We start from the raw sequence: 16,620 nt of genomic DNA on the forward strand, positions 1-16,620 counted from the left end.
ATTGACGTAACCAAGTGGTATAGTTTATAGAAGGTAATGGAACTAAACCAGGGTTCAAGGATCCTGCTTTAATTGATTTCAGGATTGTGGTCTGGCATGTAGTAATGATACCACTAGCAAACAATTGTCCTTGGAACCAGGGCGGGCGATATCATTAGGCAAACTAGGCAGCTGAGTAGAGTACAGACCTCAGAGGAGTGCAGTACTGACCTTGCGGACACAGTTTTATACAGATTATTTTTTGTTATATAACCAAAAAAGGCTAACTTCAATTTTCAGAAACACATGGCTTGTAAAAATGATAAAATTATTCAAAATATAAAAATAAAATATCAGAAATTTATATTTTGAATAATGTTATCATTTCTACATGACATCAGTTTTTGAAAACTGAAGTTAGCAATATTTTTTTGGTGATGTAAGCCTTGCCTAGGGTGCAAAATAGCCTGGCACGCACTGCTTGGAACATTTCCATGTCTGTGTGCTTTTTCAAATACGGTATATTTGTGTCATACCTTAAACAGGGTTTAACAAAAGCAATGCATATATGTAGTGTTTATATGATATTTTCCAAACCACATCCTATATAATAGGCTTCCAAAATAAAAGTAATGGTCCATAGTTTGAACGTGTATGCGAATATTCAGTAGTGAGAAATTTTAGTTTTACACCTATGAAATGAAAGAAAAAGGTTATGAGGGAAATAGGAAGAAAGTGTAGACAACAGCCTATCTCTTCTTCACAAAGCATTAAAGAAATGCATGGAGCCTTAATGCCACTTTTATCAGCATTAGCTTCTGTAGTTTTCTACAGCACTAGGGAATATATCTGCCTGTATTAACAGGAATTATCATCTTGATCCAAAATAATTTCTGGGTACAAATAAAAGGATTTAAGTAAGCTTAAATTGCATTGAAGCCAACAGAATTAAAGTGATTTCAAGTATTTCATCTGAGGATGGGATAGGATTGTATATAGGATTTATAATCCTTTTGACCACAGCCAAATGTCCTGTATCTCTGTGGGTTGGTTCATACATAATGATTCTAGTCCAACAGATTATAGTTTGTTAGAGTGGGCGGAAAGCAATGAGTCTGAAAGCTCTTTTTATCTTCCACTTTCATATACCTGGCTGCAGAAGTGACTTCATGATTTGTTAAATCATAGTTCGCTCAGGGTGTCTTGACCAGGAATTGTGTTTAAGTGCTGCCTGCAATCCAAGATTGCAGAAAAGTTTTAGTTGCAGGCAGTGCTTAAACTAGAGTTTGTCAGTTTGGATGCCTTGGGGAAATGATTGTTTCGCAAACCAGAAAGTCTCCTCAGCTGGACATGAAAAGGAAGGAGGGAACACTTGAGCTCATCACTCATTCCTTCTTCAACTGACCATAGTTTGTTGGGTCAGCAATATTACACCTGAACCTGGCTTTTAGTTGGAATCCCTAACATACTCACTTGTAAGTATGTACCACTCCAAGTGGACCTAATAGAGTACCAAGTGATTTTCCTGACTCTAAATAACTATGTCATAGAATCTTAGAATTGGAAGGTAACTAGTTGTTTGTGGCCTAGAATTGTAGAGTTGGAAGGGAACACAAGGGTGATCTAGTGTATCCCTTGCAATTCAGGAATCCTTTGCTCAACGTGGGGCTCAAACCCAGAACCCTGAGATTAAGAGTCTTGTGCTCTACTAGCTGAGCTGTCCCAGCTTCGGGTTCACGTGTCTCAAACACTAGCATCCAGTGTTTCATGGCAAACTGCTGTTGAAATCTAGGACCTTAAAAAAGTAATATGTATAGAGATCAGCTGTTCAAAGAAAAAGTCAAAAATCCCATTTTGTACACTGAAGTGCACTTCAATCAGATTTTTGGCAAAGGTGCTTAACAGCTGGAGGATAACTGTTTTACTTTGCTGCTTAATGCGGTACAGTATTCCTTACAGCCTTGCATTTTTAAAGGAATCTTCAAATTAATTATATTTTAATATATATATTCTGATTTACTGTTCATCTAGATGGTTGTAAAAAAAAAAGCATGTACCGTATATACTCGAGTATAAGCCGACCCGAATATAAGCCGAGGCACCTAATTTTACCACAAAAAACTTGGAAAACTTATTGACTTGAGTATAAACCTAGGGTGGGAAATGCCGACAGCGGCAAAGGTGGAGGAGGAGGAAGGAGCAGCCCAAGAGGGCTGCTTTTGGGCTGCTCGTTCCTCTTCCTCCGCCAACAACAGCCTCTGCCGCTCGCAAGGGCAGGCACAGGAGCCGCGCTTGGCAGAGCGGCGGCGGCACGAGTGGTGGCAGCAAACAGTAAGTGGGACCCTCACTCGAGTATCAGCCGAGGGGGGCTTTTTCAGCACAAAAAATGTGCTGAAAAAGTTGGCTTATACTCGAGTATATATGGTAATTAATTATGAGCCTTTGAACAGTGATAAATTAACTTGAGCAGTGATAAATTGCACCTAGGTGCCATAATATACGTGTGTAAGTTATCAACTGCAGAAATAAGAGGCTGCATTTTAGTTATGTGACTCATAATCACATTGAATAGGTAGAAACTTTTTGTACTTCTCTGAAAGATTCTTACACAGTATACTGTATTGAAGTTTATCTAACATAGGAGGCAAGAAGGCCGTGACAGTCCTGCTGGGTTTATAACCTGTGGTTTTAGGCTGCTTACTTATTCCAGATTTGTGGTTTCGACCACCAAATCCCTAACCAACTGGTGAATATTTTTGTTTTATTTTTAGCTGCTGGATGTGTATGATGCAGAATTATCAGGGGGAAAGTAATTGCTGTGTAAATAATGTAGAACAAGTACTACTTTTTGAAAATATTTCTGGAAAAGAGTTGTCTGAAACCTTTAATTGTGTTACAATGTATAAAATGTGCCAGGAACTGTAATTGATTCAAAGGGATTCATTTTTATTTTAGTTGCAAAACATATTTCTGAGCATGAACTGTTCTCTTGAAAGTCCAGAACCTTCATGTAAAGAATATGGAAACCATTAACATGAAACAGAATAAAATGAAAACTTCTGAAGTCCTTTTTATTCATATAAGGGGAAAAAATAGTAAAATTTTAATGTATCATAAGGATGCTGTGCTTTAGTTACTGTATGTACATAACATTTTCTGGTGTCAGTAAAGATTAGAAACATATTATAATACTGAACTAAAATTGAAGGGGCTGATAAGTGGGGCATGCACATGGGGAATGAGATCTGCTTGTACTACAAGACTTGTTCCTCACTCTTCTCCCCATGTGTGCCCCCGAAACCTGTTATAGGGGTTCCCCGAGCCCTCCAGGACAGGTTTAGGGAGTGCAGGAAGAAACTCCCATTGCACGAGCAGGTCTCATTCGATTCACACAGTTTAGTAGACTCCCACCCTGAAATATGAAGGGCCAAAGGTGTAGTTTCATGAATAGCTTTCCATTCATAAAGTTGGCATAAACATAACATGCATTTACATTTTACTGTGGAAACGAGTAAACATTTCTTCAGAAATAATTGTGTGAAAATTATTTGACTAAAAGCCTTAAGTGAAATCATGGCTAGTGAAAACTTGGGAGATTAGTATTTCTGTACCCTACCACAGTCACTACACATCTTATTTTCATGATAATTTCAATTAGTCATTATTGGTTTACTTTGTGCGCTACTTTCCCCACAGAAGACTGTGCCCAAAGTATCATATTTTTCCATGTATAAGACTAGGTTTCCCCCCCTAAAAAATAATGTCCATAATTTGGGGGTGTCTTATACACAGATAGATCTCCCCCCCCATTTTCTTAAATCGGAGTCCCCCCAAAATAGGGGGCGTCTTATACATGGGGGTGTTTTATAGACAGAAAAATATAGAATCTTACTTAGAATACACAAGAAGCAAACAAATAATGAAAACAGAAGCAGATAGTAAAATATAAATGTTGGCATATCCAGACAGTTTACTGTGTGTCATATCGGGACAAGAGTACAGCAACAACATATCAAACATACTAAATGCAATAACACTTCCCATGTCAACAACATATTTGAATATTTATGCGAAAGGATGCAGTGTAATCCAACACCCCCACAATATGGATTACTGAGGGGATGTGTTGAATGGCATGGAGTTGCTTTCTCACAAGCATTCATTGGTGGCAGGACTGGCACCAGTTGGAGTGGTGGAGGCACCAGCAGTGCCCATTCAGGTGAAAGCTACAATTTGTGGTTTCCTCAATGGCAGTAGCCAATAGAAAACCCTGAAAAGACACGTTTCAGAGTAGTGGCAGGGCACCAGTGGGTTTAGATCTGGATCCAAAGTCATCGAGATCCCTCAAGGGGCTGGGTCCTCAGCACCCTCAGGTACACCAGCCTGGAGCTGGTGTAGCGAAATATGAAGAAAATAAACAAATGTCCCCCAACCTTCTACTTTTGTTGGCGTGGTCCAGCATGTGTTTGAATGGTGGATCCACTGTTTGCTCCAGTTAGGATTGCTCTGTCCATGAGCTGATAATAAGACAACAAAACGTAGCAAATCCTAACAAATGTTTGAAAACATGTAAAAATAATGCATTTAAAGCATTTTAAACTAATTTTAACCGATAATTCATTTATTTTTTAAAAAAGGATAAAAATAAAGTTTCAGACATAAATGGATGAATACATAGCCTATAAAAAACGCAGTGCTTATGTCATTGAAGACATCTGTAGAAAACATAGCTAGAAATTGCCAAGCTGAAGGACAGTCCAGTGACTTCAGGATAATGCAGTTTATGCAGATAAAGGGAAATAGAATATGTATGTTAGATATGGAAGCAGTGATGAAGCAAAGTAAAATAGGGTGCTTTAAACAATACTAGTAAAAAGTAGCACAAAATATTGCCGTTACCAGAGAGCCAGTCCTCTGGTATGAGAATGGCAGTGGGAGGGAAGATCAGGAGGAACAACTGCAGGAGGGGGCCAGAGGTTGCTTCAACTCAGTATCCATGGCCTGACTCATCCTTTTGCCTAATGGCAGGGCTGGCCCTGTGTAGATTAAAGTCTTGGTCATTGTGAGCAACTGAACAGAACAGAAAAGTACCTTAAAGTGGCCAGAATGTGAACCTAAGCCAACTCTTAAAAATAATAGCTTTAAAAGCCTATGAATGCATGTGAATGTGTTCAGGCTTTGCTTGAATGAACCTTCTGTACACCTTCTAATGTCCCAAATAGGTTTACCTTGGGAACATGATGCTGTTTATGCATATATGTATTATAACGGTGGTTGAGATATGAAAGATGAGCACACAACAAGAGTATGTTTATATGTTCCTATTTTTAAAAATGGTGGATTAATCCACATATCTCGGCCATGAGATCTGATGGCAGTAGCCTAGCTGTGACAAGCTAATTCCTTTTTGTTTTTTGTCTTTGCTCTATAGGATGTGACATGTGTGCAGATAATCGTAATGGAGAGTGCCCCATGCATGGCCCTTTGCACTCTTTACGCCGTCTGGTGGGCACTAGTAGTGCAGCTGCCGCCGCCCCTCCACCTGAGATTCCTGAGTGGCTTCGGGATCTGCCCCGGGAAGTGTGTCTGTGCACCAGCACTGTGCCTGGTTTGGCCTATGGCATCTGTGCTGCTCAAAGGATTCAGCAGGGCACCTGGATCGGGCCTTTCCAGGGAGTTCTCCTTCTGCCAGAAAAGGTGCAAGCAGGAGCAAGCAGGAACACCCAACACCTCTGGGAAGTAAGTCACAGTTCAAAGCATTTTGTTTTTTAATGTCTGATAATGCATTCAATATTTGTTTCATGAGATTTTCAAAAGAGCTTTTTTCCACTATCAAAAGCTCCTGCTATAGATTTGAAAATATATGCTGTATATATAGCAATGCAGGCATATAAATGTTCCTCACATCTTTTCTGTTTGGATATGTTATTAGTAGCAAGAAGCTGCAACTTCCAGTATATATATTTTTAATAAAACAGATTCTTACAGATGTTGAGAAAGATGTACAATAATATTGTTTTTAGTTCTGCAGAACAACTGGAAGTAAGTTTAGCTGAAATTAGTAGGACTCCAGTCATAATTTTTGTAGAGTTTTGCAAATTATTTTGTTATTGGGCTGCTTTTTACTTCTGACATAGTGTGAACCATATGCAGCTAATTCAAAAAGTGAAAAAAGAGAGCAATTTTTCTATTAGCTTCTGTATTAGCTGCCAAAGCAGGTACTAATCCTCTGTTGTTCGATGAAAGAAAAGTCAGCTTAGTTTATAATCCTGTTTTAAATAACAAAGGGTTTTACAGGGCCTTTTAAAAATGTAACATTTCTAGCTTTGTAAACTATAAAGCTGCGAATCAGGCCAACTCTTTCTTCCCCACCTCTCTAATATGCTGATTATGGTGTTGGATTCCTGGGCTTTTAAAACCACAGTTTCCTGCTTCATTCCAAACAGATAATTGTGTATTAATGTTGGTTTATTAAGCAGCACAGGATCTTAAACCATGTTTTTATCCTGATTAGTAAACCAACATAAAACTACAGATCCCCCATTACTTTTGAAATGGAGAACTGTGGTTTAAAGAGCCTCTTGGAAAGCACACACCTAGTACCCTAATCAGTTGACTGGTGCAGAAAGCATGTCTTCAAAGAAAGTTGCTGTAACCATTGATCAGCTGATCGGCTGTTACAGCCACTGCCTATGAACTTTCACTTGTGTCAAACACTTGATGTTATTATCCCATCTGTTGATTGACAGGTCAGTGATCTGCCCACCTGTTAAGTTGACCCACAAGGAGTGAGGAAGGATCTGGTGAGCCATCTAAACTGAGTTCCCCACTTCTGCTGTAGCTGATCTAAAAGCTACTCAGTTATCTCAGGTGCTCACTAAGTGACAGAAAGTGTTGGGCCATGGTTCCCCACGTGGGGTACCCCCCAGGGGGGCAATTTGATTTTTAAGGGGGCAATTTGGGAATGAGTTATTAACAGTTAAGCCTTTTAGGCTTCCTCCACATGAATAGGAGCTCACTTTTTGAATAATAAGAACTATATGTCACGGGGGGGGGGGAGGGAGGGGTGGATCAGGATTTTAGAGATGCTTAGGTGGAGCATGGCCAAAAAAAGGTTGGGAACCACTGGTGTAGAGGAAAAGACCTATGCACAGGGAACACTCCTGATTATAGTTGTCTTCACACATGTCACATCCTATGAAGTGCTAAGTACAGAAGCAAATGGGGAAGCAAATAGGAAGCCATTGTAGCGATTAAATGAGGAGAGCCTTGTGATCTGAATTAAAAGAATTGAATTTGTAAAACAGAGAAGGCTGAGGTGTGACAACAAAATTAGAGAGACAATTGCAGTACTAAAGGCTAGGTAGTTTACCAAGGGGGGGGTGTATAAGAGGAACAGCTGTATTTTCACACTGTGGTATAGAAAGAATCACACGACTTCAAAATGGACTGTACGTAGCAAAGAAGAGGAGACAATCAAAGATAAATTCAAAGCTTTGTGCCTGATTTACAAGATGGATTTTGAAGAGGGCCAATGAATGTAGAGAGCAGGGGAAGAGAGGAAGAATTGGGAAGAAAAATGAAGAGTTTGTTCTTAAATGTACTAAGTTTGAGATGCCAATGCAAGAAATATTAGGCAGGCAGTTGATGTATTGGATGGAAAGAGAATGTTCTCAGTCAGAGAAATGGAACTAGATATCATCAGCATAAAGCACAAGATTTTTGTGTGTAGAGAGAATAGCAAAGAGCCAAGAATAGGTCCCTGAAGCCCCACAACAGAGAGGAAAGCAGAGGAAAAAGGTGCCCAGGGTTGAAATACTGAATGAGTGATGTTGGAAAAGCAGTCGATGAGAACAGAATCGTGGACACCAAGGTATAAAGGGAGTTAACCAGGATAGAAGCAGCCGAAGGTAGTCAAGCAGGATGAATATAGTTTCAGTGCAGTGCAGATGATGGAAGCCAGCTTGTAGTGGGTCTAAAGAGGATTTTGAGAAAATACAGGGGAAGCAGTCGGAGTTTGTGGCAGTGGTTTGGAGGCAAATGGAAGGAGTGAAATTCTAAAGTATATGAAGGGACAGAATAGATCAAAGGCTATATTTTAAAAATGAGGGTCATTGTTGCAATACAGTACATGTAGAAGACACCGGAGGGGAGAAAATGGCAGCCCAGTTGTATTTATGCTATACAAACCGCTCTGTAGCAAAATCCGTTAAGATTCTCAGAATGAGGATGTTCAACATAATTGGCACACTAAATGCGCATCCAGCTTCCTAATCATAGTGCTGTTCATGCACTCTGAAAATGCTGATTCTGAATGCTCCCATAGTAGTTTTCATCATGAATAAAAAACATGAAGGACCATTGCAAAGACAATTAAACACCAGTCCAGATGTGGTGCTCTTTTATTTGCTTTGCTTTGGCAAACATCTGGATTATTGCATTTGATGTATAGTTGGACACTTTGGACATATTTTTTGGCATGCCTGTGTTAGAGCTCCTGCCACACATTCAGTGTTTGCTTTGTATGTAATCCATACAGTTCAATGTACAGCAGTTTGAAGTAAATTAAACACCATTCCATTACCTCACGACATGGCCTGACACCTATGGGTGTTCATTGGGAAATTATATAGTTCTTTATCAATCAGCCAAGTCCTTTTTATAGCTTACAGAAAAGATCGTCTCTTTTGAAAGCCAAAAATATGAATCATTTTACTTGTGACTCCTTTAATTTTTCCTTTGGCCATTTTTTTAACCAATGCAGAATTTGCTTGTGCGTTATGAAAATACAATAAACACTGATTTATTTAAAGCAAAAAAATATTGCTGGGTTAGCAAGTAAACACTGTTCTTTCTAAGACATAAATTGATTCCATCCGAATTCAATAATATTTCTAGAGTTTGTTCATTCCGAGTTAATGAAAACAATTCTTTCCTAACCTTGTTGCAAAGAAAGCAACCCTTTTAAAAAAGAAATTGGGGCTTATTGATGAGAATGAGATAATTTTCTCTTAATGTGTTTTCTAACAAAGAAGTGAAACTGCACTCGCTTCCAACATATATGAAAAGATTATCTCAGTTATTAATGTGTCTTTATTCCCAGGAGAAAAATTAATCTAGTTGCGTAAGGTTTCCACTTTCTGTTTAACATCAAATTGTAATAAGACTAGACTTAAGGAATGCATAGAGGCCACACTTTAAATTCCATTGGAATATAATGCAGACATTTTAAAGGCTTGAATGTTCTTGTTATTGAAGTTTTTCAGACTTTAAGGTTTTAGTAAAATAAAGGTCTGGAAAGCTGTGGATGGCAATTTGCTGCCCCCCCCCAACATTGAGGTAGGGAATTGTAACTGTTTAGAGCACAGAGTTGAAAACGTTTGCTGAAGTTCCATTGACAGATCTATGGAAGCATAAGATTCTATTGACTCTTAATTTTTATGGTCATAAATTGTTCACCTAAGTCTTTGTGCACCAGAAATGAGTTAACGCTTTCCCTGTCTGTGGGATATTTAAGAATCTCTTGTAATGTGGGGCACTTTATTAGATTGCAAGTTTGCAGTCAAGATCTACGTTATATTTAGTCTTTGTACAGCTCCCAGGAAACCTGTTATAGTAGTAGTAGTTTTAGTAATTATAACAACAGCAGCAATAATTTGGAATGTTGGAAGAGTTTATTTTCCGATATGTTCTTTAAAAAGATTATATAGTATGTTTTGTCACCTAAAAAAAGTAAAGATGCCTTTACATGGCTGTCTCAGATTTTATAGCTTGGATCCACAGATAGCTTGATTTACGTGAAAGTACACCTCCACTTGTGTAAAGCAGCTTCACTGAATTATCCCAGTTTCCTAGTTGCACTTCATTCCCATGCGTCCCATTAAATGTAATTCCAAAGGGTCCCTTAACTCAGGAGGTGGGTGGGGCAGCCAGGAAAGCTCTGCTGTGTGAGTAGAGTTCCGCTTGTCTGTCTCTGGGTCCAACCGAATGGAAATTAAATCAATGGAATTGTGTTTAAGATCTTAACCTGGCACTTGGAATCTAAGATTCAGAGGGAGCTCTCATTATTCCTGAGACAATTAGTTGTGCTTAATCCCTGCTGAAATCCGTGAAGCTAGTTTTCACAACTAACAAATCTTTTCAATTTCAAAGGCACTTAAATACTATTAAAGGCGGACCCTTGTAGTCCCATCCAACAACTAGGGGGGGGAAAGAGGTACAGAAAACATTTTAAGCATATCAGGAGTAGCATGAACACAAAGTTGTGTTCTCATTATCTCCACTACACTTAAAATATATACATATTTTATTTTTTATGTATTACATTAATATCCTACCTTTCTCTTTCTCCCCATTTTATCCTCACAACAACCCTGTGTGGTAGGACAATGACAATAATCCACCAACAGCATACAAATCAATATGGCTAACCTGATCCAAAACACCCACCCACCTCACTCACACACGAAAACAAAGATCACCACAGCCAATCACAAGCAAACAATCACACCCTAGGCCAACCCCAACCTCTCTCACCACCAAAGGAACACAAGTGAACAACACAAGCAACGCTGACACCAAACTCTACATACATTAAACATAATAGAAACACCGCCACCCGACCCCACCCCCATCCATCTTCCCTCTCTCCAGCCCCCCTTTCTTTTTTCTTTCTTTTTTCTTCTCCCCCTAATGCCTCAACAAATGAAACGGATTTGTAAAAATGTTACATGGAAGAAGAAGAAGAAAATACGAGGCACTACACTTCTGTAAAACAAGAAAATCCTTAATAAAAAATATTTTAAAAAAACAACAACCCTGTGTGGTGGGTCAGGCTGAAAGACTTATAATGGGCCGAGGGTCACCCAGTGAGCTTCATGGCTGAGCAGCTTTTTCATCCACATTCTATACATGTGAATATTAAGAGAAGGTGGCTTATTTTGATCAGGGTGCATCACTCATTTAATGAGTGAAAGCAGTTGAATACAATAGAAATAAGATCAGCTGAGGGCAGGGGTCATAAAAAGACATTTAAATCCTAGGGAGCCTACACATTTGACTGTGCTGTAATTAAAATGGCCAAGGGTCCATTTACACAAGACATTTTGAATCTGCTTATGGGAAATTTGAGGGTACGTTTCTCATGGATACAAAAAAGAGCTACAATCTTTACCTTTTTTCCCTAGTAAGGAGCAAGTTCCAGTTGTACTGATAGATTTGCCTCAAGATTCCCTAAGCTACATTTAAGTCTAGGTTTTTGATGCAGGAAAGCACAAGGGGATAAAATTATGTGCAAACCATAGCTTTATTAAGATGAAAATTATGTTTCTCAGCAATCCATCATCTAGAATTCTAGACTGCTTGTCAGCTCTGTTTCAAATATGTCATGTTCATGAAATTCAAATAATTTTGCCCTGAAAATAAACCTTAGTAATGTTATTATTACAGTTCTCAATATGGAGAGTAAAAGAGCTATACTTTATGCCTAATATAGTGGGAAAATATAGTCTTACACGAGACTCCTCTTTTATTACATTTTTTTAAAAAATGTGAGTATTTTGGACTTTTATGTAGATTGTAAAACTGATTCTGCTAGAAACATTTCTGTTCTCTAACTTGTAGGGAAATTAGTTAGAGTTGGGATGCAAATTTGGTCTAATCTATAGTCCTAACACTGTCTACTCAGAAGTAAGTCTCACAGAATTCAGTGGGGTTTATTCCCAAGAAAATGCATATAGGATTTCAGCTACAGTACCATTTTCGGTTCAACATCTCTGCAGGAAAGTAAGTGTAGAAGTAAATTTCTGTAACTCGGTTTGCTCCACAACCGTTTTAGGGATTGTTGGAATTCTGTTGACTAGCTACCATGAGTATTGTAGTTCTCTTGCTTATCTGCTACTAAATAAACCCTATCTTACTAATAGTGCAATTTTATGCATGTTTACTCAGAAGTAACTCTTACTGGCTTGGATCCTAAGTTGCTGCTTGGTTCATGTAAAGGAGGATGCGATTTTTACCAATAACCCTCCATTGTCAGTCCTGTCCCACATTCCACATCATTTTTCATTGATCTGTATCACCAAGGAGCAGTTTTTTCGGGGCACAAAGGACTGCAGAGGGGAGAGGGAAGGTCCTGCTCCATCTATGTAAATGGTTCAATTTGTTTAGGGAAAGCTAGACTGCAGGCCCAATGTGTTGAATGGGACTTGCAGTTCCCAAGTAAGCATGTAAAGGATTGCCTGATTCACTTGTTTATGTTTGTTTGTTGTTAGCATGCAGTTTGAGTCAACCATATTTCTGGTTCTAGTCCAGAAATATACATGTATCCATGAACAGCGCATTACTTTGTGCATACATCTGCACACACCCAGTTACTTAAGAGATGCTTGACACTGTCAACTGTACCAACAATGGTTACTCATTTTAGAGGAATGGAGTGGCCCCACTCCTGTTACCAGAGATCAGCTTTGAGAAAGTTTACTATATCAGCCATATGCTCAGTACTCCATGTGCAGGGTCCAGTCCAGTTTGCTGCAACATATGGACCACCTTTGTTTGGATAAAATGTGTGTATAAGAGAATTCTATTTAATTAAGCTTAATGTTGAATTTAAATGAAAAATAAAACATTGATACATAAATTTATATTTGTGTTTTAATCGGATATTAATGTGATTTAAAATATAAGGTATTTTATTTGAAATAAGTAAAGTTATTTTCAGAGATAATGCACTGCCTCTGTATCTGAAAGAGACAGTACTAATTTATATTCACTTTATTTTTACTTCAGTTTCATCACTATTGAAATATATAATACAACTGTGGATCTCTTTCAGTTTTCATTCTAACCAGTGGGTGATCTTGCATCAGTCATGTAAACAGAAGCAAGATTGAGTCCCCCTAAAATCTATTTCCAAAATAAATAATTTATTTCTTCATTGAAATCCCATTTTTCGAACAAGCATGTTTTACTTATATGGGTACTGCAATGCTAATATACAATTCTGTATGTCATACAGTGGTACCTCGGGTTAAGAACTTAATTCGTTCCGGAGTCCGTTCTTAACCTGAAACTGTTCTTAACCTGAGGTACCACTTTAGCTAATGGGGCCTCCCGCTGCCACTGTGCCGCCACCGTGCGATTTCTCTTCTTACCCTGAAGCAAAGTTCTTAACCCGAGGTACTATTTCTGGGTTAGTGGAGTCTGTAACCTGAAGCGTCTGTAACCCAAGGTACCACTGTATAGGTGAACTGTTATCCCAAAATTATAATCAGTATTTCAGCAGCCCATGACTCCTCTCATTTATATACAATTCTCTTTTTGGCATATCTCTTTTAAGGTCTTGAAACAATGTTGTTCTGTAAAATATTATTGCTCATAAATATGAGTCTTTATACTGAATAAAACCTGGCTTCAAAAGCTTAGAATTATCCCCCACCCCCAAATACCTCATTGAATTATTTTGATTTCATCTGAAAGACTAAAGGCGGCACTTTAATAAGATGTATTAATGCCTAAAATAGAGTGCACATCTGATGTCAGTATGATATTGATGCGATATGCTGATAAAAACCTGATTATTGTGCTGAAATGCCATATAAAACCTGCCATGCTGGAAACATTTCAGAGAGTTTCCTTGCTCATTTGTTATCCACTTTTACATCGTGGGATTTTATGGCCTGCAGATATTCCTTGCGTGGTGAATTTGAATGCATATGCTCTTGAAGAACAACTCTCTCTCACACACACACGTGTGCACACACAGAAATATAGTCCAATATTTGCTTTGCTTCTAAGCCAATGCCACCTCCCATCCCCCCGATAAGTTACAGAATTCCATTATCCAAATTGTTACACATGTGTGACAGAGGTTGACCTTTAGTCATGTCAATCCTTTTTGTGTAGGCCTCAGGCTCCAGCTTAATAGCTCAAAGCCTGATTTACTCACTGTAATAGGGGCAGAAGGTCGAGCAATTGTCAGCCTGCCTGCTCATACCCTTCTCAGAGCCTGGTTGAAGGCTGTTAACACAAAGCTTTTCAAAGTGAATTTACAACCACCACCACTGACAGAGGCCAATCAGTACACCATAAATGTCAGGTTAGTGAGATTGAGCAGTAAGTAAAGTACTGACAGCCCACCATTGGCTGAAATCAATTGCTTAAGATTTAACTGAGAATAGCAATCTACGTATAACCATGTCTAAATATGTAGTGAGAGTTCCATAGCAGATTTACATATTGGCAACACAAAAGGGTACCACCAGCTGTAACCTACATTAAAGTATTTCTCTTATTTCAAGGGAAATCTTCTCATTCCATGGTATTGCCGCTTTGTAGAACATAAAATGTGGGTGCCAGAATATATCAGATCCGTAGGACAAATGCCATAGTGTAGCTCCACGGTGCCTCTTAGATTTTTGTATTTTTATCTAGAAACCCTGTTTACTGCACTGAGCTTTTATAATAGCACCATCACCTGTTTGTGATGGGGCTTGGCTGTTCATAGCTTGGCTGTTATATTTCCTCCCTGTACTCCTTCCACTTTTTCTTCTCCTCCTAGGTTAGTACATGGCTGAAGAAGGGTGAAGGAAAACAGATACAGCACTGCCAGAGAAAATATATGATGGTTTTTATCTTGCATCAGTAAAGCTTAATAATTTTCATCTATTAAGTGATACACTCAAAGCCTGTAATTTGATTCACTGATTTGGTCTAAGCTTCATTTGGAAGGAAACTGTGACTCTTCATCCTGCTATTCTGTAATGGAAGACTATCATGAAAGTCACTAATGAGTGATTACATTCTGAGGGTTTGAATATCCATGAGATGTAGTAACTAACAAGACTGAATGTTTTTATCATTTTGTGCAATGACAGCTTGGACAACAATTCATTTAGCTTTGATGGCATCAGCATTAAAATGTAAGAATCCATTAAAATGCTGTATGCAAGGATTTATAAATTAGGCAATTTCCTTGATTATTGCAACCATTTACAAAATTGATTGTCCCAGTGTGGCATAGGCAGATTCCAACAATGATCATTGACAAGAGGCATGTACTTGAATATCTATATTCATTGTTCACTAAAATAGGATGCCTCTCTACTATTGCACTTCTCTCCATCTCAAGGTCAATCATGCACTGAAATAAGTCTCTTAATGTAAGAGATCACACATCTTTAAAGAAGGCTCACATGCTATTTATAGACTAGTCAAGATAGCTAGATAGCTTTTTTTCTTTCACCCTTAATTTGCTTGCTTACAGTCTTAGACATTCGATACCATCTGTACTGAATATTCTCTTTGCAGCCTGTTATTGAGAGGTAAATAATTTTTGTAAATTGCAGTAGTAAATATTTATTTGATTAAAGATATAAAAGTCAATAAAGTGTTTTATTTGTTTCTTCCTAAAGTTCTAATTAACCAATAGATATACTGTATGGTAACTTGATCTCAGTCAATTTTCCCCGAGAAGACATAATAAGGATGTTATGTCACAAAGTGAATATGTTCTTGAGTTAAGTTCCCTATTTCAGAACCAGTAAAATAAATCATCTAACTGCATAGGCATTAACCACAAAACCACAATTTTCCTTCAAATATGAAAAAGCAGATGTGTGCATAATAATATTTTCGGGGGGGAAACAGTTTTAAAATATCAAACATAAAGTCAGGCTTTTTTCTGAAAAAAAAATATTATTTTCAGACACATGTGGTAGGCAGTAAATAAATATGAGCCAGACTCCAATCACCTTATGGTCATGATATGGACCACTGTTGCAGCTGTGGTTTAGGCAAAATTCTTGTACAGGATGATGCTACAATCTGGAATGGGTGCTTACCCAGTCTCCAGGTGAGCGGCAGTTGTGGCCCGTTGTGGCAGTCCCTCGGCTCCACAGAGCAAAAGACCTTCCCATCAGGTGACCAGCATTTGGGGAATCTCCTCAGCTGGCCACAAGGGAGGGTGGGATAGCTCACTATCTGCTTGATTGCAAACTGGCTAATCAAGTGGCTAGAGGGCCTGGCTATAAAGGACAGCTGCACCCAAACTAATAACAGGTCAGGATGAAATGGTTCATCACCCCTAACTCAAACAGGTACGATCACAAGGTACCCCATTAGAGGGATCTATTGGGAAGACTCTGTCCAGAAGCCAAGTGTGAGGGCCAACGGGCCATAGAATTTGCGGCAGTGGCTTCAGAGGCCACCGAGGCAGACCCGTGTCTTGAGGAGGTCCCCTAATCCCTTGAGATGTTCCTGAACTCCTGACTCCCATTGTGCTGGACCATTGGCCCTGCTTAGCTGTGGCTGATGGGAGTTGTAGTCAGTCGACATCGGAAGGGTCACAAGTTCCCCACTATTGATCTAGAGAGAGATCCTTTCAGGATATGGAGATGAATTTTTCAGCACTGCTTGAGCCACCTTAGCTTGTTCTCTTGACACTTCTCATGTGCTTAATTTTCAAAATCTGTGACTTGCTGTTGAAATTGGTAGAGCATTGAGCTTTACTACCCTCTTTATCTTTTTACAAGTTTCACATTGCTTAATGCATTGCTCTTGAAAACACTGTATCTAAGGCGGCTTAAATATATTGCAAAAAACGTTTCACTAAAGTTTGTGGATGCAAATAGTGTGTTTCAA

The 16,620-nt window shown here is 38.7% G+C and overlaps 1 protein-coding gene across 4 annotated transcripts in view; it reads left to right on the top strand.

Annotated features, from left to right (window-relative positions):
- The window catches only part of PRDM6 (PR/SET domain 6), a 96,914-nt gene that overhangs the window by 17,311 nt on the left and 62,983 nt on the right, over positions 1–16,620 (top strand). For all 4 annotated transcript variants that reach the window (XM_053408157.1, XM_053408158.1, XM_053408154.1 and 1 more), the window contains exon 3: positions 5,411–5,718. In XM_053408157.1, coding sequence (XP_053264132.1) covers positions 5,411–5,718 — 308 coding nt within the window. The remainder of the gene's footprint in view (positions 1–5,410; positions 5,719–16,620) is intronic.

Source organism: Podarcis raffonei, chromosome 11, assembly GCF_027172205.1.
Source record: "Podarcis raffonei isolate rPodRaf1 chromosome 11, rPodRaf1.pri, whole genome shotgun sequence".
NCBI classification, from domain to species: Eukaryota; Metazoa; Chordata; class Lepidosauria; order Squamata; family Lacertidae; genus Podarcis; species Podarcis raffonei.